The sequence below is a fragment of the Microchirus variegatus genome (assembly GCF_963457635.1).
Source record: "Microchirus variegatus genome assembly, chromosome: 2".
Classification (NCBI taxonomy): domain Eukaryota; kingdom Metazoa; phylum Chordata; class Actinopteri; order Pleuronectiformes; family Soleidae; genus Microchirus; species Microchirus variegatus.
The window spans coordinates 43,711,122-43,732,809 of record NC_139803.1 but is presented as its reverse complement, the minus strand read 5'-3'; the positions used below and the strand labels follow the sequence as shown (position 1 = coordinate 43,732,809).

Below are 21,688 nucleotides of genomic sequence, written 5' to 3'. Positions count from 1 at the left end.
GTGAGTCCGTTTTAAAGGTTGATTCCACGAAAATAGGACTTTGTCTAAATACTTCAATACTAACAATATTATACAAAAAAAAATACTAAAATACTAAAGGTTCAATCCTGCCAAAATCAGCAGTAAGAAGCAGACACCATCAAAATTTCCCGCCACCGCCGCATCGCACGAGATGATAGATAGATCGATGCTAGCTTAGATAGATAGATAGTTAGCTTAGATAAATAGATAGATAGCTTAGATAGATAGATGTTAACTAGCTTAGATCGATAGATGCTAGTGACCTTAGATAGATAGATAGATAGATAGATAGATAGATAGATAGATAGATAGATAGATAGATAGATAGATAGATAGATAGATAGATAGATAGATAGATAGATAGATAGATAGATAGATAGATAGATGCTAGCTAACTTAGATAGACAGATAGCTTAGATAGATAGATACTAACTAGCTTAGATAGATAGATGTTAACTACCTTAGATCGATAGATAGCGACCTTAGATAGATAGATAGATAGATAGATAGATAGATAGATAGATAGATAGATAGATAGATAGATAGATAGATAGATGCTATCTAGCTTAGATAGATAGCTCAGATAATAGAGAGATAGCTTAGACCGATAGATGCTCGCGAGCTTAGATAGATAGATAAATGCTAGCTAGCTTAGATAGATCGATAGATGCTAGCTATCTTAGATAGATAGATAGATAGATAGATAGATAGATAGATAGATAGATAGATAGATAGATAGATAGATAGATAGATACTAACTAGCTTAGATAGATAGATGTTAACTAGCTTAGATCGATAGATAGCGACCTTAGATAGATAGATAGATAGATAGATAGATAGATAGATAGATAGATAGATAGATAGATAGATAGATAGATAGATGCTATCTAGCTTAGATAAATCGATAGATGCTAGCTATCTTAGATAGATAGCTCAGATAATAGAGAGATAGCTTAGACCGATAGATGCTCGCGAGCTTAGATAGATAGATAAATGCTAGCTAGCTTAGATAGATCGATAGATGCTAGCTATCTTAGATAGATAGATAGATAGATAGATAGATAGATAGATAGATAGATAGATAGATAGATAGATAGATAGATAGATAGATAGATAGATAGATAGATAGATGTCGCGAGCGTAGATAGATCAACATTTTGACGCATAATTTTGTAGTTTTCATTATAATTATGATTTTTCTTTTAGCACAAACCCTTATACATGAGAGCAGACATTCACACAGCTCTACCTGTCCTGATGTTTGCTCTGAACATTATTTGTCCATAACTCACGGCCTCCGTGTCGTCGGAGGCGGGGTTAGCGGCGGTTGCGTGGTTAGCGGCGGTGGCAGCGTGGTTAGCGGCGGTGGCGGCTCGCTCTCGCACTGGAAGAAAGAAATTACTGGGATTAAACATTACATGATATTGAAATTTCATGACACGATTATCATAACAAAATTATCTGCGGTAAAAACCGCTCACTCTCCCACACCAAAGTCCATAGAGAAAATCGAGTGACTTTGGTGTGGGCGAGTGAGTGAATTACTGCATGATTTCAGCCACTTAACAAAAGACTGACCTTTTAAAGTCTATGTCAGTTTAAGTCTAGGATATGTTTGCTTTGCAAACCACTCACTCTCCCTGCACCAAAGACACCAAAGACGTGGTGTATGTCATCTCTAACGTTACCCGTCAGTGTGTTTGCTTCATGACGGACGTCTGATCTTCTTCTTCTCACAGATTCTGGATCAGGCTCTGAAATAAGAAATAAGAAATGAAGTGTGTTAAAAACTCTGAGGTGATTCTCAGTAAAGTCAGACTATTTTAAAGAAACACTTTGTTTCCATCAGGAAACAGGAAGCTAACGTCTGTTTGACACGTTGACCACATCGTTACACTTCACACACACACATGGAGGAAACATTTACTGATGAACAAAAAGGACAAAAATAACCAGAGATTCTTTGAAATTTACTCACAAAAAAAACAAAGAAAAAAACCAGAGTGACAGTTTGATATTTTCAGATTATGTGAAGAAGAAAATGAACGAGAAACAAACGCTGCAGTTTATTTTAACTGATGTTTTTGTGTGTTTTTATGCAGATGATGTGACGATGTTCAGTAAATATATATATACTTTATACTTTAGATAGATAGATAGATAGATAGATAGATAGATAGATAGATAGATAGATAGATAGATAGATAGATAGATAGATAGATAGATAGATAGATAGATAGATAGATGCTAGCTTAGATAGCTTGAAAGCTTAGATAAATAGATAGATAGCTTAGATAGATAGATGTTAACTAGCTTAGATCAATAGATGCTAGTGAGCTTAGATAGATAGATAGATAGATAGATAGATAGATAGATAGATAGATAGATAGATAGATAGATAGATAGATAGATAGATAGATAGATAGATAGATAGATAGATAGATAGATAGATAGATAGATAGATGCTAGCTTAGATAGCTAGAAAGCTTAGGTAAATAGATAGATAGCTCAGATAAATAGATTGAAAGCTTAGATAGATAGATGTTAACTAGCTTAGATCAATAGATGCTAGTGAGCTTAGATAGATAGATAGATAGATAGATAGATAGATAGATAGATAGATAGATAGATAGATAGATAGATAGATAGATGCTAGCTAACTTAGATAGACAGATAGCTTAGATAGATAGATACTATCTAGCTTAGCTAGATAGATGCTAGCTAGCTTAAATAGATAGATAGATAGATAGATAGATAGATAGATAGATAGATAGATAGATAGATAGATAGATAGATAGATAGATAGATAGATAGATAGATAGATGCTAGCTAGCTTAAATAGATAGATAGATAGATAGATAGATAGATAGATAGATAGATAGATAGATAGATAGATAGATAGATAGATAGATAGATAGATAGATAGATAGATAGATGAACTTCAAACTGTTTTTAACGTATAAAAACAGAGACTGTCTCACCCACAGGTTTCCTCCGAACACATCGTCTCACCACCAGAACCAGAACAACCAGCAGAACCAGAAGAACCAAACCACCGACTGATGTGGAAACAGGAATGATGAAGTGTGACAGACGAAATGTGGAGGACGGAGACACTGATGAAGAAGAAGAACAAAGCTTTGTTAAGCTGCTTGGTAAAAGAACAGCTTGACCCCTGACCTCCTTAACTCCTGACCCCTGACCCCTGACCTCCTGACCCCTGACCTCCTGACCCCTGACCTCCTGACCTGTGACAGTGATCCAGCTGGTCAGAGACTCTCCTTCACCGATGATGTCACACTTGTAGGCTCCTTCGTCAGACTTGGCGATGTGATGGATGGTCATGTGACCCGTTTGCTCGGTTCTGATGGTGACGTTGTTTTTGTAGAACGTTGCCTCTCGGTTGGACGTGTTTTTGGTTCGACATCGCAGAGTGACATCACATCCTGTTGTCACAGGGAGGGCGGGGCTCTGCAGGATCACTGACCGAGCTGCACACAGAGGAAGACGGCAGTGTTTTAAAAAGTGTGGACCGACAGAAACTCAGACTTTTACTTTGAAAACCGTGGAGGTGTGTCAGTGTGGGCGGAGCCTGACTCCACAGTCTCACCTGTCACAGTGATGTTGATGCTGCTGTTGGCTCCTCCCTCTCTGGACTCACACCAGTAAACTCCAGAATCAAAGTCCATGACAGCGCTGATTTCACAGGTTTCTCCACTCTCGACTCCCCAGTCTTTACACACAGTCCTGGTTTCTGTGGACGTGTTTCTCATCAGCGTCCACTCACTGTCCTCACTGTTGTCCTCACTGTTGTCCTCACTGTTGTCCTCACTGTTGTCCTCACAGCTCAGAGAGACAGAATGTCCCTCAAACACCTGAGAACTGTCAGGACTCAACGTCACACCAGCTGCATTCAAACATCACAGAGAAAGACATTTAGGATAGATAGATGCTAGCTAGCTTAGATAGATAGATAGATAGATAGATAGATAGATAGATAGATAGATAGATAGATAGATAGATAGATAGATAGATAGATAGATAGATAGATAGATAGATAGATAGATAGATGCTAGCTAGCACAAATAGATAGACAGATGCTAGCTAGCTAAGATAGATATATAGATGCTAGCTAGCTAAGATAGATATATAGATGCTAGCTAGCTAAGATAGATAGATGCTAGCTAGCATAGAAAGATAGATAAATGCTAGCTTAGATAGATAGATAGATAGATAGATAGATAGATAGATAGATAGATAGATAGATGCTAGCTAGCTTAGATAGATAGATGCTAGCTAACTTAGTTAGATAGATGCTAGCTAGCTTAGATAGAGAGATGCTACCTAGCTTAGATAGGCAAATGCTAGTTAATATAGGTAGATAAATGCTAGCTTAGATAGATAGATAGAGATAGATAGATGCTAGCTAACTTAGATAGATAGATAGATAGATAGATAGATAGATAGATAGATAGATAGATAGATAGATAGATAGATATATGCTAGCTAGCTTAGATAGATAGATAGATAGATAGATAGATAGATAGATAGATAGATAGATAGATAGATAGATAGATAGATAGATGCTAGCTAACTTAGTTAGATAGATGCTAGCTAGCTTAGATAGAGAGATGCTACCTAGCTTAGATAGGCAAATGCTAGTTAGCATAGATAGATAAATGCTAGCTTAGATAGATAGATGCTAGCTAACTTAGATAGACAGATAGCTTAGATAGATAGATAGATGTTAGCTAGCTTAGAGATATAGATAGATGCTAGCTAACTTAAGATAGACAGAAAGCTTAGATAGATAGATACTAACTAGCTTAGATAGATAGATGCTAGCCAGCTTTGATAGATAGATGCTAGCTAGCTTAGATAGATAGATGCCAGCTAGCATAGACAGATAGATAGATAATTAGACAGATAGATGCTAGCATGCATAAATCGATAGATATACTCTAGCTAGCTTAGATAAATAGATGCTAGCTAGAATAGATAGATAGATGCTAGCTTAGATAGATAGATAGATGCTAGTATAGATAGATGCTAGCATAGATAGATAGATAGATAGATAGATAGATAGATAGATAGATAGATAGATAGATAGATAGATAGATAGATAGATAGATAGATAGATAGATAGATAGATAGATAGATAGATAGATATTGTAAACAAAAACATAATTAAAAGCATTTTATTATGAACAAATGAAAAAGTATCAAAAGTCTCAAATAAACACTCTTCATTTACCCAAAATGATTATTTATGTACGAAATAAATGAAGAAAGACACAATTCAGTTTCAGTTATTCAGCTGAAGAGTTTTTACGGGACAATGTTTTTGTTTTTTTTCAGTTTGAGTTATTTTGTGAAGTTTTTGTTGGATAGATCTCACTCGCTAGAATAAAATAATATGATAAAGACGATGGTTTAGTGTTGGAATTCACTCACCGTGTTCTGAGCGACGACAGAGCGACGACATCAGCACTGAAGAGAAACAGAGGAACAAACAGTGAACTAAACAAAAAGACACGACAAACGTCCTGACACGACAAATGTGATGAAATCAAGTTTCCTTTAGCGTAAAAAGAGGTGAAAATAATGTGAAACAACAGAGAAAGCTGAGGTTTTTACTCACAGATCAGCTTCAGCAGAGACGTCATGGTACGACCCGTTACTGATGTTTCTGCTGCTTCATCACCTACATATTCAGCTCTGTGGTTTTTACTGAAACCACATTAAAAAAAACCTTTCTTCATTTATTAATCACTGACTCACTGCCCCCCTCTGCTGGCCATTTAACAGAATACACGTTCAGTCACTGGCTTCACTCTTCTGTCCACGATGAAATAATAAGAATAATATTAATAATAATATTGTTGTTATCTTTGAACAGTTTATCGCTCTTTTCACTTGTAAAGTGTGATAGATAGATAGATAGATAGATAGATAGACAGATAGATAGATAGATAGATAGATAGATAGATAGATAGATAGATAGATAGATAGATAGATAGATAGATAGATAGATAGATAGATAGATAGATAGATAGATGGATAGATAGATAGATAGATAGATAGATAGATAGATAGATAGATAGATAGATAGATAGATAGATAGATAGATAGATAGATAGATAGATAGATAGATAGATAGATGGATGGATGATGATGGATGATGGATGGTGGATGATGTGGATGGATGATGGATGGATGATGGATGGATGGATGGATGATGATGGATGGATGGGATAGATGGATGATGATAGATAGATAGATAGATAGATAGATAGATAGATAGATAGATAGATAGATAGATAGATAGATAGATAGATAGATAGATAGATAGATAGATAGATAGATAGATAGATGGATGGATGGATGGATGGATGGATAGATAGATAGATAGATAGATAGATAGATAGATAGATAGATAGATAGATAGATAGATAGATAGATAGATAGATAGATAGATAGATAGATGGATGGATGGATGGATGGATAGATGGATGGATGGATGGATGGATGGATGGATGGATGGAGGGATAGATGGATGGATGGATAGATAGATAGATAGATAGATAGATAGATAGATAGATAGATAGATAGATAGATAGATAGATAGATAGATAGATAGATAGATAGATAGAAAGATAGATAGATAGATAGATGGATGGATGGATGGATGGATAGATAGATAGATAGATAGATAGATAGATAGATAGATAGATAGATAGATAGATAGATAGATAGATAGATAGATAGATAGATAGATAGATAGATAGATAGATAGATGGATGGATGGATAGATGGAGAGATGGAGAGATAGAGAGATAGATAGATGGATGGATGGATGGATGGATGGATGGATGGATGGATAGATAGATAGATAGATAGATAGATAGATAGATAGATAGATAGATAGATAGATAGATAGATAGATAGATAGATAGATAGATAGATAGATAGATAGATAGATGGAGGGAGGGAGGGAGGGAGGGAGGGAGGGAGGGAGGGAGGGAGGGATAGATGGATGGATGGATGGATGATGGATGGAGGGAGGGAGGGAGGGAGGGAGGAGGGAGGGAGGGAGGGAGGAGGGATAGATGGATGGATGGATGGATGGATGGATGGGAGGGAGGGAGGAGGGAGGGAGGGAGGGAGGGATGGATGGATGGATGGATAGATAGATAGATAGATAGATAGATAGATAGATAGATAGATAGATAGATAGATAGATAGATAGATAGATAGATCTTATAATGAGTGTGTGTGTGGCGCGGCTAGAGTGACACACACTGCTGAGGTCAACAGTTTACAACCTACACAGACAATGTGTTGCATCAAATTGTTGCTGTGGTCGTGGTCTAACCTTGTGAGTTGTTTTCTTGCTCACTTTCACTTTCATATGACGAACAGTTTCTCTGAAATCACCTAAAACCACAGAGATGTTAAAACTCAGCTCTGGAGTTTTTTAAAAATGAAGACGAAGGTGATTTTAAAACTGTAATTTCTCTGTCAATTCACAGCCGTTTGTCACAAATGTAAACGTGGGCGTCCCTGAAAGTCTCCTGACGCGACTTAAAACGAAGTGGAAGATGAAATTACCCATGATGCTTTGCGAATTCAGCGAGCCGGCTGATTTTTTTCAACAAAGATGGACAATGTCGTCGTAATACATTTTCGCAAATAAACACAAAGTCCAAATGTGTTGGAAATGTGTTGGTTTGATATACATCCACAGGACCATTGAGCTTTGAACACTAATGTCAGAAAATAACTGACCATTTATGAAATCAAAGCTAATTCGCTAGCTAGCTCTGCTACATCTGGGTAGTTCTGTCAGTGTTTTGGATGTGTGTAACTGTGTTCACTTGAACACAAATACCCTGAACTTGTCAGATTTCAATCACATTTGTGATTTAGCGTTTACGAGGACGGAAAAAAACACAGGCAACACAACACAACAGACAATACAACATGCAACACAACACAACAGGCAACACAACACAACACAACAGGCAACACAACACAACAGGCAACACAACAGACAACGCAACAGGCAACACAACACAACAGGCAACACAACAGGCAACACAACAGGCAGCACAACACAACAGGCAACACAACAGGCAACACAACACAACAGACAACGCAACAGGCAACACAACACAACAGGCAACACAACACAACAGACAATGCAACATGCAACACAACACAACAGGCAACACAACAGGCAACACAACACAACAGACAACGCAACATGCAACACAACACAACAGGCAACACAACACAACACAACAGGCAACACAACAGACAACGCAACAGGCAACGCAACACAAAAGGCAACACAACACAACAGGCAACACAACAGGCAGCACAACACAACAGGCAACACAACACAACAGACAACGCAACAGGCAACACAACACAACAGGCAACACAACACAACAGACAACACAACAGTCAACACAACACAACAGCCAACACAACAGACAACACAACAGGCAACACAATACAACACAACAGGCAACACAACAGGCAACACAACAGGCAACACAACACAACAGGCAACACAACACAACACAACAGACAATGCAACAGGCAACACAACACAACAGCCAACACAACAGGCAACACAATACAACACAACAGGCAACACAACACAACAGGCAACACAACACAACAGCCAACACAACAGGCAACACAACACAACACAACAGGCAACACAACAGCCAACACAACAGACAACACAACACAACAGGCAACACAACAGACAACACAACACAACAGGCAACACAACAGACAACACAACAGACAACACAACACAACAGGCAACACAACACAACACAACACGATGACAGAGAGTACAGAGTGGACTGGTCCTTGCGGAACTGCCTCCAGCTCAACGCGAGGAAAACTAAGGAGCTGGTGGTGGATTTCCGCAGAAGACGACACTCTCCTCCATCACCGGTGAGCATCCAGGAAAAGGACATAGAGATGGTGACATCTTACAAATACCTGGGTGTTCACCTTAACAATAAACTGGACTGGTCTGATCATGCTGCTGCGCTTTACAGGAAGGGTCAGAGCAGACTCTACCTGTTGAGGAAACTAAGGTCTTTTGGAGTTCAGGGAGAACTCCTGAAGACCTTCTACGACTCAGTAGTGGCATCAGCCATTTTTTACGCAGTGGTCTGCTGGGGCAGTGGCATCACAGCCGCAGACAGGAAGAGGCTGGACAGGCTGATTAAGAAAGCCAGCTCTGTCCTTGGATGTCCCCTGGAACCAGTGGAGGTGGTGGGAGAGAGGAGAATGGTTACCAAGCTATCATCTCTGATGGACAACCTCTCCCACCCCCTGCAGAACACCATCGCAGCACTGGGCAGCTCCTTCAGTCACAGACTCAAACATCCAAAATGTCTGAAGGAGCGTTATCGCAGGTCGTTCCTCCCTGCAGCTGTTAGACTGTACAACAAGCACTGCTCTAAGTAGACCGTACACACACACACACACACACACACACACACACACACACATTCTTGTACTTGCTGCATACTGAGGACCAGCATTTCCACTTTATAAATCAACACAATTACAAATATCTACTTCATGAATAACATCTACAAAGAACTACTGGTTGCAGTACCATAAAATGTCTGCAGGTGGAGCCCCAGAGCAAAAAGGGCTGGAAAACTTTTTCAACTTTATTTTATTTTTTAAATTTTTGGTCCAACATTTTACAAAAACGTCATACAATACTATGTCGACCAAAATTTAAAAAATAATTTGACAAAAAAAATTTGGTCCAAAATTTGACAAAAACGTCATACTATACTATGTCTTCCAAAATTTGAAAAAAAAATTTGACCCAAATTTTGAAAAAAAATTGCCCCAACATTTGAAAAAAATGACCCAAAATTTGAATTAAATTTGACCCAAAACTTTAAAAAAATTTGACCCAATATTTGAAAAAAAAATTGGACACACAATTTTTGGTCCAAAATTTGAAAAAAAAATTTGGTCCAAAATTTGAAAATAAAAAATTTGGTCCAAAATTTGAAAATAAAAATTATGGTCCAAAATTTGAGAAAAAGTCGTCCAAAATTAAAATTTTTGACAAATTGAGTATAGCATGTTATAGCAACCTAAGGAAGTGATTTCAATGAAAAAAAAGTGAGGACCGGCCAAAATGTCCTCACTCCGTAAAAATGACCTCACTTTGTTGGTTTAAAACCCTCACTGGTCCTCAGTATGCCGCAAGTACAAGAACACACACACACATACACACACACACACACACACACACACACACACACACACACACACACACACACACACACACACACACTCCACTCTCCATGTGCAATATACTGTTAATTTTCATTGGTGTAATATACTGTATATATTTTTTCATAATGTAAATTTTTTTTTTAAGTGCAATATATTGTTATTTTTCATACTGTAAAATTTTTTATACTGTAGTTTTCTCATCAGTGCAATATCCTTATCCTTATTTAATATCCTTATTTAATAGCTCAGCCTTGTTTCCTTACACTATAAATACCATGTGCATACTGTGTATATTCTGCAGACCGGTTATAATGTACATTCTACATTCTATTTTTAAACCTGTTTTTATAGTCAGTGTTAATATCTTTATAAATTGTACTTTATATATTCTATTTCTTTTTGGTAATGCATGTTTATTATTTATTATCCTTATCTTTATTGTCTTGCTGCTGTAACACTGGAAATTTCCCCACTGCAGGACGAATAAAGGACTATCTTATCTTATCTTATCTTATAACACAACAGGCAACACAACACAACACAACACAACACAACATGTTGGTCCAGCATGTTTCCTGAATGTAAACATTAGCATGTTAGCTGCATCAGTATCATTATCATTAACACGTGACGTAGCTTAGCTCGTTTGTAACGTTCTCTACGCTCATTTGCATAATAGTGACCTAACTCTCTATCACGACAACTTTAAAACAAGTTGTTTTCTCTGTTTTTCACCGGTCTTTGGACAGTTAGAAACAGGTGGTCAGAAGGGGGCGGGGCATCAGGGAGGGAGGGGGAGGGGCTTGTGAGTCCCTCCCTCTGTCCCTCCCCCTTCAACTCTTCTGAAGTCGGTCACAAATAGCTGATCAGTGTCAGTGTTCACTCTCTCTCTCTGTGTCTGTGGCTCAAATGTCCGTCCTGCTCTGTGTCCTTCTGCTCTGCCCTTTGACCTTTGGTGAGTAGATAGTGAGAGTGTGTGTGTGTGTGTGTGTGTGTGTGTGTGTTTTGTTGTCTTATTGCAGGTGATTTAACGTTTGTTTTATGAATAATGTTCTGCTGTTTTTCACTCAGAGAAAACGCAAAGTGAAAATGAAAGAAAAACTAAAAAAAAAGGAAATGAAAGTGAAAATGTTTGAGTCAAATGAGTCAAAAACAGAAGTGAAGCTGATAGATAGATAGATAGATAGATAGATAGATAGATAGATAGATAGATAGATAGATAGATAGATAGATAGATGTTAGCTAGCTTAGATAGATAGATAGATAGATAGATAGATAGATAGATAGATAGATAGATAGATAGATAGATAGATAGATAGATAGATAGATAGATAGATAGATAGATAGATGTTAGCTAGCTTAGATAGATAGATAGATAGATAGATAGATAGATAGATAGATAGATAGATAGATAGATAGATAGATAGATAGATAGATAGATAGATGTTAGCTAGCTTAGATAGATAGATAGATAGATAGATAGATAGATAGATAGATAGATAGATAGATAGATAGATAGATAGATAGATAGATAGATAGATAGATAGATAGATAGATAGATAGATAGATAGATGTTAGCTAGCTTAGATAGATAGATAGATAGATAGATAGATAGATAGATAGATAGATAGATAGATAGATAGATAGATAGATAGATAGATAGATAGATAGATAGATAGATAGATGTTAGCTAGCTTAGATAGATAGATAGATAGATAGATAGATAGATAGATAGATAGATAGATAGATAGATAGATAGATAGATAGATAGATAGATAGATGTTAGCTAGCTTAGATAGATAGATAGATAGATAGATAGATAGATAGATAGATAGATAGATAGATAGATAGATAGATAGATAGATAGATAGATAGATAGATAGATAGATGTTAGCTAGCGTAGATAGATAGATGTTAGCTAGCTTAGATAGATAGATAGATAGATAGATAGATAGATAGATAGATAGATAGATAGATAGATAGATAGATAGATAGATAGATAGATAGATAGATAGATAGATAGATAGATAGATAGATAGATAGATGCTAGCTAGCTTAGATAGATAGATGCTAGCTAGCTTAGATAGATACATATTGTCTCTAAAGAAGAAGAAGAAAGTTGCTCTTTCGACACATTTTGGACTTCAAATTTTCACTTACATTTTCACTTTCACTACACTGAAGTCCTTAAGATAGACAAAAACGTGTAGTGTTAATTATAAGTTAGTTAGTTATAAAAAATGCTAGGTGGCAAAGATTAGTTGAGATATTGACTTTGATGCGTGATGAGTAGCGCTGGGCACTACGTTAGCGTACGGCGCGTTTCCATGACGACTGACCGGAAAAAGACGCACGAGTCCAGGCACCGTTTACCAGTGAGCTCCATTAGCGCCGTTAGCGTTAGCCTACAGTGGAACTGGAGCGGTCTGTTTTATTAAAGGAAAAGAGCAGCGCTAACAAATAACCAGCGTACCTGTGTACTGCGTACGTAAACTTTAGCGTTACTTTACAGACTCATTTTAACAATCGGGAGACACGTAAACATGTCGTCGTTGTGCGTTAACGTTGACACCGCTATCGCGTTAGCGCGCCCACTACTAGATGTTAGTTTTTGTGTAGTATTAGATTTAAAATTTACTACCTTCTTAAGTCCTTAAGGACAAAAATGTCCACTTCCAAAAACTGCGATAAAAACAGTTTGTTTGTTGATTTTCAGGTCTAGAGGAGCTAACGACGACGCCAGGAAGTGACGTCATATTTGAGTCGCGATGTTCCAGCGATGGAGTGGTGACGCTGATCGAGTGGAAAAGATCGGACCTGCAGCCGCTCAAGTACGTCTTCTTCTACCGTAACGCGCGTCCGTACGAAAACTACCAGAATCCACGGTATCGCGGTCGAGTGGAGCTGAGAAATCCCGAGATAAAAGACGGAGACGTTTCCATCACGGTGAAGAACGTCACCGTCGACGACTCTGGAGTTTACGAGTGTAGAAGCATCGTGAAGATCGGAGGAAACAACGTAGAGTCCAAGAGAGTCATCAACCTGAGAGTCATAGAGCCGCCAGGTGAGTTGGTAGAGTCCAGATCCAGGTCAGCTGGTAGAGTCCAGATCCAGGTCAGCTGGTAGAGTCCCGATTTAAGAGTAGGTAGAGTCTAGATCCAGGTCAGATGGTAGAGTCTAGATTTAAGGGTTGTTAGAATCCAGATCCAGGTGAGTTGGTTGAGTCCAGCTCCAGGTGAGTTGGTAGAGTCCAGATTTAAGAGTTAGTAGAGTCAAGATCCAGGTGAGTTGGTAGAGTCCAGATTTAAGGGTTGTTAGAGTCCAGATCCAGGTGAGTTGGTTGAGTCCAGATCCAGGTCAGCTGGTAGATTCCATATTTAAGAGTTGGTAGAGTCCATGTTTAAGAGTTGGTAGAGTCCAGATCCAGGTGAGTTGGTAGAGTCCAGATTTAAGAGTTAGTAGAGTCAAGATCCAGGTGAGTTGGTAGAGTCCAGATTTAAGGGTTGTTAGAGTCCAGATCCAGGTGAGTTGGTTGAGTCCAGATCCAGGTCAGCTGGTAGATTCCATATTTAAGAGTTGGTAGAGTCCATGTTTAAGAGTTGGTAGAGTCCAGATCCAGGTGAGTTGGTAGAGTCCAGATCCAGGTGAGTTGGTAGAGTCCAGATTTAAGAGTTGTTAGAGTCCAGATCCAGGTGAGTTGGTTGAGTCCAGATCCAGGTCAGCTGGTAGATTCCATATTTAAGAGTTGGTAGAGTCCATGTTTAAGAGTTGGTAGAGTCCAGATCCAGGTGAGTTGGTAGAGTCCAGATCCAGGTGAGTTGGTAGAATCCAGATTTAAGAGTTGGTTGAGTCCAGATCCAGGTCAGCTGGTAGATTCCATATTTAAGAGTTGGTAGAGTCCATGTTTAAGAGTTGGTAGAGTCCAGATCCAGGTGAGTTGGTAGAGTCCAGATCCAGGTGAGTTGGTAGAATCCAGATTTAAGAGTTGGTAGAGTCCAGATTTAAGAGTTGTTAGAGTCCAGATCCAGGTGAGTTGGTTGAGTCCAGATCCAGGTCAGCTGGTAGATTCCAGATTTAAGAGTTAGTAGAGTCCATATTTAAGAGTTGGTAGAGTCCAGATCCAGGTGAGTTGGTAGAGTCCAGACTTGCTGACACCTGGTTCTTCTCTGCAGGTCTCACAGCTCCACTTGTCTGGAATGAAGAAAATGAGGATGAAGAAAACAAAGATGAAGAAAAGTTGGAAGAAGAAGGAAAATGGGACGAAGGAAAACGTGGAAACAGTTTTGTGCTGATCTCTGGTGTGTTTGTGACTTTGACTGTGGGGTTTGTTTGTGTTGTGATTGTTGTCATCGTTCTCTCAAAGACGCACAAATTATCCAAAAAGAAGGTTCCGCGTGAAGCGACGTCCATCGTGGACGTGATACGTTTCAGTTTCTCTCACGTAAGGATTAAGAAAGTGAAGAAGGTGCAGGTTTGTCTTGTCTCCCCCCCCTCCTCGTCTTCAGTGGTTTAGCCCAAAAAGTCAAGAATTCACTACAGCTGTGTAACGTTTCCACCAGGAGGCGACGGAGAGCAACATTCAGATTTATAAAACATTAACCACTGGACTGTGAATCGTCATGTGACGCAGACAAGAGTTTGTTTTCATCACAAACATTTGTCGTATTTTCCGCACTTTAACGCACTGTAACACCCTGAATATGTGACTCAGTTTGCCACTGTCGAGCTAGCTAATGCTAGCCAATTAGCTTGTTTTTGTTGAAGAAGATCGTGTCGTCTACGTAGAGACGGACTTTCACGTGCACTTTGTCCTCTGAATCAATTTTGTTTCTTGATGTCATCACTACAGTTAGCGTTAGCGTTAGCGTTAGCATTGCTATTTGCACAAACGGAAGCACCTTAAAGTCACAGTGACGTAAAATTAACAGAACAAGAAAGTTCTGGGCTTCTCTGACAGGGGGAGGGGCCATAAAGTGTGTTGGGGGCGTGGCCGGTGATCACATGTTGTTATTTTTGTGATGTTTGATGTTTACAGAGAAGGGAGCGGTCCAGATTAAAGACATGTGATTTAATATAATCTTATCTGGTCTGATCTAATCTCTGGTGAGGGATTTTTAAAAAAAAAAATTTTTTTACATCTAATGTAATTTTATGTATTCTAAAATAAATGTATCTGATCTAAAATAATCTAATCTGATCTCAGGTGATCTGATTTCAAATAATCTAACAAGTTAGCAAGTGACTTTCCCCAATATAAAAAAGTCTAATATATAATCCTATATAATATAATATAATAATATATATAATATAATATAATCTTATATAATACAAAAATAAAAACATAATCTAATAAAAGGAACTTTTCAAGCCTTATATATAAATCAATATAATCTATATGAAAATGTTTTTGTTTTTTTTCTCTCATTCACTGCATGAATGTAACTCTTCAAACCTTCAAAATAAAGTGTCTGATCTCCACATGAACATGTGTTCTTTTTATTTAGTAAATACTCAAACAAACATTGACCTCTGACCTCTGACCCTCGACCACCATCCTAAACTCAGTCAAACTGCTCTGACCTGCTGAAGTCTCTCTGCTGCCATCTGCTGGACACAAGCCATTTCATTTGCAACAGACTGAATTCCGGGAAATCACGTGACTTCCCGGAATTCAGTCTGTTGCAAATGAAATGGCTTGTGTCCAGCAGATGGCAGCAGAGAGACTTCAGCAGGTCAGAGCAGTTTGATGGACAACTATAAATATATAAAAAATATTTATACTGTATATATATATATATATTATATACATATATTATATATATGTTTGTATTGAATATTGAGCTGAGACGGTAAGATTCTCTTCACAGTGAAGAGGAAGAAATTCTCTCGGTCTTTGTTGACTTTGCTGATCAAAGAGGAACTCGATGACTCCTCCCCCTTTCAACACACACACTCACACACACACTCACAGACACACACTCACACACTCACAGCTGTTTCTCAATCATGTCGCAGTATTTAAGGGATATTTTGTTCCTGTCTCTGGCTTTGGTCGTCGACGGTGAGCAGTGTGTGTGTGTGTGCGTGTGCGCGCGCGCGTCTGCAGATAAATGTCAAATAAGTTCTTTGTTGTTATTTTGCAGCTGAAAACGTCCGAGTGCAAAATAAATGATAATAATGTAAACAGGAAGTGAACTTCAGAGTGTGGTTGTTTTGTTGACCTCTAGTGATATTTTCAAAAAACAACAACAACAACAACAGCTGTTATGTAATGCATGCACTTTTCTGCACAGTTTCCTATGTTTTAGGCTCAGAATGTGTGTGTGTGCGTGTGTGCGTGTGTGTGTGTGTGTGTGTGTGTGTGTGTGTGTGTGTGTGTGTGTGTGTGTGTGTGTGTGTGTGTGTGTGTTCTTGTACTTGCGGCATACTGAGGACCAATGAGGGTTTTTAACCAACAAAGTGAGGTCATTTTTACGAAGTGAGGACATTTTGGCCGGTCCTCACTTTGTTTTCATTGAAATCAATTCCTTAGGTTGCTATAACATGCTATACTCAATTTGTCAAAAATAATAATAATAATAATTTTGGACGACATAGTATAGTATGACTTTTTTGTCAAATTTTGGACCAAAACATTTTTGTCAAAGATTTTTTCAAATTTTGGACGACATAGTATAGTATGACGTTTTTGTCAAATGTTGGACCAAAAATTTTGGGTCAAATTTTTTTTTTTAATTTTGGCCGACATAGTATAGTATGAAGTTTTTGTCAAATTTTGGACCAAAAGTTTTGGACCAAAAGTTTTGGACCAAAAATTTTGGACCAAAAATTTTGGACCAAAAATTTTGGGTCAAATGTTTTTAAAAAAATTTGACGACATAGTATAGTATGACGTTTTTGTCAAATTTTGGACCGAAAAAAAAAAAAAAAAAAAAATGTCCATCCCTTTCTGCTCTGGGGCTCCACCTGCAGACATTTTATGGTACTGCAACCTGTAGTTTTTTGTAGATGTCGTTCACGAAGTAGATATTTGTAATTGTGTTGATTTATAAAGTGGAAATGCTGGTCCTCAGTATGCAGCAAGTACAAGAATGTGTGTGTGTGTGTGTGTCAAGTCTTATCTTGTTGGGGTGAGGCTACTTTGGCGTTTGAAAACAAACAACTCCCGTCCCCGCTCAAAACTAAAATGGAACATTCTTTCATTTTTGAGGATTTTAACACTTTGAATGTCAGTTCATATATATATATGCATCAGTGTTGAATACAAAACTCTCCATCTGTAACAATGTGGCCAAAAACAGTTACTACACCCAAATTCAAAACACTGCAGCGAGTCGTCCCCACCCCCTCCTCCTCCTCCTCCTCCTCCTCCTCCTCCTCCTCCTCCGCCCCTCCCCTTCAGAGTCGAGGTTGCCAGAGCGATTGCCATTGTCCTCCGTCAGCAAACGAGCGAGCGTTTTATCACGAACGAGTGGCTCTAAGACACAATTCTGTTCTCTTGAGTAAAGATCGACATGTACACGCAATGACTGTTAGACGGCAGTAGGTGGCGCCACATGACGCCAGAACATGATTTCAAAACATAAACATAACTTTTTGGTCCAAAAATAATATTTTTACTCTAATCATTCCTAACAGATCAATAGAAAACTGTCTGTTTTTTTTACTCCCTCTTAAGTCCTTAAGGACAAAAACGTCCACTTCCAAAACTGCGATAAAAACTGAACAGATTCATATTTTTTTTCTGCATAAATCTCTTTAACAACTTCAGTCCTGCGAGCAAACATCCCATAATGTTAGAGGATTTTAGTTTGATGACTTTCTGTCACTGTTATGTATCAAAAAAGTACATTTATACGTCAAAGATTAGCCTAAAATACTGACTTTGATGTGTTTATTAGTCAGAGTTCACATATTCTACCTTTTTTACTCCCTCTTAAGTCCTTAAGGACAAAAACGTCCACTTCCAAAAACGACGATAAAAACAGAACAGATTCATATTCTTCAGTAAATTAAGTCATAAATTTCCTTTTCTTCACAAAAACAACCATTTCATACAGAATTCAGAGCTTTTATTCTGAAGAAAATACGAAAGTGACACGTGTTAAATATAACTGTTAGCATGTTTTAGCCTAAAGAAGAAGCAACGATTCATCATAATTAACAGAAAACTATCTGCTCACTGTTTTCAGGTCTAGACGAGCTAACGACGACGCCCGGAAGTGACGTAACTCTTGAGTCGCGATGTTCCAGCGATGGAGTGGTGACGCTGATCGAGTGGAAAAGATCGGAACTGCAGCCGCTCAAGTACGTCTTCTTCTACCGTAACGCGCGTCCGTACGAAAACTACCAGAATCCACGTTATCGCGGTCGAGTGGAGCTGAGAAATCCCGAGATAAAAGACGGAGACGTTTCCATCACGGTGAAGAACGTCAACGTCGACGACTCTGGAGTTTACGAGTGTAGAAGCATCGTGAAGATCGGAGGAAACAACGTAGAGTCCAAGAGAGTCATCAACCTGAGAGTCATAGAGCCGCCAGGTGAGTTGGTAGAGTCCAGATCCTGGTCAGCTGGTAGATTCCAGATTTAAGAGTTGGTAGAGTCTACATCCAGGTCAGATGGTAGAGTCCAGATCCAGGTCAGCTGGTAGAGTCTATATCCAGGTTTTCTGGTAGAGTCCAGATCCAGGTCAGCTGGTAGATTCCGGATTTAAGAGTTGGTAGAGTCTACATCCAGGTCAGATGGTAGAGTCCAGATCCAGGTCAGCTGGTAGAGTCTATATCCAGGTTTTCTGGTAGAGTCCAGATCCAGGTCAGCTGGTAGATTCCAGATTTAAGAGTTGGTAGTGTCCAGATCCAGGTCAGCTGGTAGAGTTCAGATCCAGGTCAGCTGGTAGAGTCTATATCCAGGTTTTCTGGTAGAGTCCAGATCCAGGTCAGCTGGTAGATTCCAGATTTAAGAGTTGGTAGAGTCCAGATCCAGGTCAGCTGGTAGAGTTCAGATCCAGGTCAGCTGGTAGAGTCCAGATCCAGGTCAGATGGTAGAGTCCAGATCCAGGTCAGCTGGTAGAGTCCAGATCCAGGTCAGATGGTAGAGTCCAGATCCAGGTCAGCTGGTAGAGTCCAGATCCAGGTCAACTGGTAGAATCCAGATTTAAGAGTTGGTAGAGTCCAGATCCAGGTCAGATGGTAGAGTCCAGATTTAAGAGTTGGTAGAGTCTAGATCCAGGTCAGCTGGTAGAGTCCAGATTTAAGAGTTGGTAGAGTCCAGATCCAGGTCAGCTGGTAGAGTCCAGATCCAGGTGAGTTGGTAGAGTCCAGATCCAGGTGAGTTGGTAGAGTCCACAATTAAGAGTTGGTAGAGTCCAGATCCAGGTCAGCTGGTAGAGTCCAGATCCAGGTGAGTTGGTAGAGTCCAGATCCAGGTGAGTTGGTAGAATCCAGATCCAGGTCAGCTGGTACAGTTCAGATCCGGGTGAGTTGGTAGAGTCTAGATTTAAGCTTTAGTAGAGTCCAGATTTAAGCGTTGGTAGAGTCCAGATTTAAGCATTAGTAGAGTCCAGATTTAAGAGTTGGTAGGGCCCAGATTTAAGAGTTGGTAGAGTCCAGATATAGATCAGTGGTTGATCTTGCGTCATAAGTTTGTTGTTGATCGTTTGCTTCTGCCTGTTGTGTGTTTCCTGCTCTTCAGAGCAAATGCAGGCCATGCTGAGGAGTGAGGAGCAGAGGACGAACCCGATCGCAGAAGTGAAACCACATGCTAACGTACAGGAGACGGAAAACACAAAAGTGGAGCTGATTGGTGGCATCGTCGCTGTTGCCCTTGTTGTTGCTGCTGCTGTTGTTGTTGTTGTTGGTGTGAGATCAGGGAAATGTCAGAACAGAACAAAATCACACAAACGTCCGTCTGAACAGACTGAGGAAGTGTAAAAAGTACTTCACTTTTTTGTCTATGTGTTGATTTAAAACATAGCTCATTTCTCTCACTGTAAAGCACTGAGATGATGATGATGATGATGTTGACGTAATGTCGATCACATACGATCATTTACACACGACATATAAAGGTTTAATGTGCTGATTCTTTACGCTCCTACATCTATCTGCACTAAACTGTCAATTGAATCTGGATAAATGCACCTTAAACACCGACAGAAGCTTATTTCTCGTTACTTTTAACTGTGATTGTTAAACTGTGTTTAACTTGTTGTTTGCATTTGTGTTTATGTCAAAAAACATCAATAAAAACCTTTTATTGTGGACATTGATGTGAAAAACATCACTGTGTGTCGAAGGTGAAAGAAAAGAACGTAACAGCGCGAGTAAAGTCGTGCGAGCCGATGCTAAGCGACAACATTTGCGTTGTTTGCGTTGAAATAGCTACACGGGAGCAAACCATTCTATAAAACGTTTTTTCTGCAACGCCGTACTTCTACACCTAAGTTAACGATATCGTGAACGCGCGCTGCACATTTTTCACGCAATTCAAATCACGCACAATCACCAAAAAGTCGGAAGAAATTTGTTTTGGAACGCTCTGGTTTTACGTTGTTTTAACTTCAGTGAAAAACAAGCAATATCGCAAACGCCGCATGACCCGGAGACTCCTCCCAAAGGGGGCGTGGTCGAAGGTGACATCACTGAGCCGCCTCCCCCTCAGGGGGCGTGGTCACTCCCCACGGCATGCTTGGTAAGTACTGCGTCAGCCACTCCCCCCAGCTGCTCCTTTGCTCCTCCTCTCTTGCGCCGTCTCCTCCTCCTTTCACCTCCCAGCCACCGACCACCCACTCCACCTCCCGCCTCCCTCCCTGCGCCTCCCCCTTCTCCTCCCTCAGAATCACACTGTAGCGCTTCCTGGACACGCCTCCTCCTGCTCCTGCTCCTCCTCCTCTGCTCTTCCCTGCCTCTCCTGCAGAGCTCTGCTCCTCCATCACATCCCTCCATCCGGTGATGGCCTCCTCCTTGCTGACGAGGCGGTGCAGGGTGTTCCTGTACACCCCCGTCTCCCCCCTCCTCACCTCCTCTGTTAGCTCCACCTCCTCTGCTCCCCCGTCACCTCCTCTCACTCCGTCCTCCCTCTCCGTAGTTTCTCCTTCTGTGTGGACGAACAGGACAGAGCGATACATCGCAGCCGCCGCCGCCGCTCCTCCTCCTCCTCCTCCTCCTCCTCCTCCTGACACATTCTTTTCTCCGCCGTCTTGCAGCGTTAGCATCCTCACTCCCTCGCCGTCCCTCCGCCTCCTCGCAAGCACCGAACTCAAAGGCTCGTACGCTCTCCGGTACCAGAACAGCAGCCTAGCCGCAGTAGCTAGCACGCACGCCGCCGCCGCCGCGCACAGCAGAACGCACGCGGCAAAGAGCCAACAGCAGTA

General features: G+C 39.8%; 2 protein-coding genes across 2 annotated transcripts in view; both read left to right on the top strand.

Annotated features, from left to right (window-relative positions):
- LOC310944770 (coxsackievirus and adenovirus receptor homolog) overlaps positions 1-20,578 on the top strand; it is a 35,474-nt gene extending 14,896 nt beyond the window's left edge. The window contains exons 2-4 of the mRNA XM_083910587.1: positions 16,311-16,378; positions 18,510-18,857; positions 20,008-20,578. Coding sequence (XP_083766713.1) covers positions 16,324-16,378; positions 18,510-18,857; positions 20,008-20,246 — 642 coding nt within the window. The 5' untranslated portion in view covers positions 16,311-16,323 and the 3' untranslated portion in view covers positions 20,247-20,578. The remainder of the gene's footprint in view (positions 1-16,310; positions 16,379-18,509; positions 18,858-20,007) is intronic.
- On the top strand, positions 11,195-15,791 carry LOC310944768 (coxsackievirus and adenovirus receptor-like). The gene is made up of 3 exons (XM_083910585.1): positions 11,195-11,272; positions 13,034-13,381; positions 14,490-15,791. The coding sequence occupies exons 1-3, from the start codon at positions 11,227-11,229 to the stop codon at positions 14,828-14,830; spliced, it is 735 nt and encodes a 244-aa protein (XP_083766711.1). The 5' UTR covers positions 11,195-11,226; the 3' UTR covers positions 14,831-15,791.
- Positions 20,579-21,688: the final 1,110 nt, after the last annotated feature.

Coding starts and splice junctions, on each gene's coding strand:
- LOC310944768 (XM_083910585.1), top strand. CDS start 11,227: ATGTCCGTCCTGCTCTGTGTCCTTCTGCTCTGCCCTTTGACCTTTG. Junction 11,273..13,033: donor GCTCTGCCCTTTGACCTTTG/GTGAGTAGATAG, acceptor GTTGATTTTCAG/GTCTAGAGGAGCTAACGACG. Junction 13,382..14,489: donor GAGAGTCATAGAGCCGCCAG/GTGAGTTGGTAG, acceptor TCTTCTCTGCAG/GTCTCACAGCTCCACTTGTC.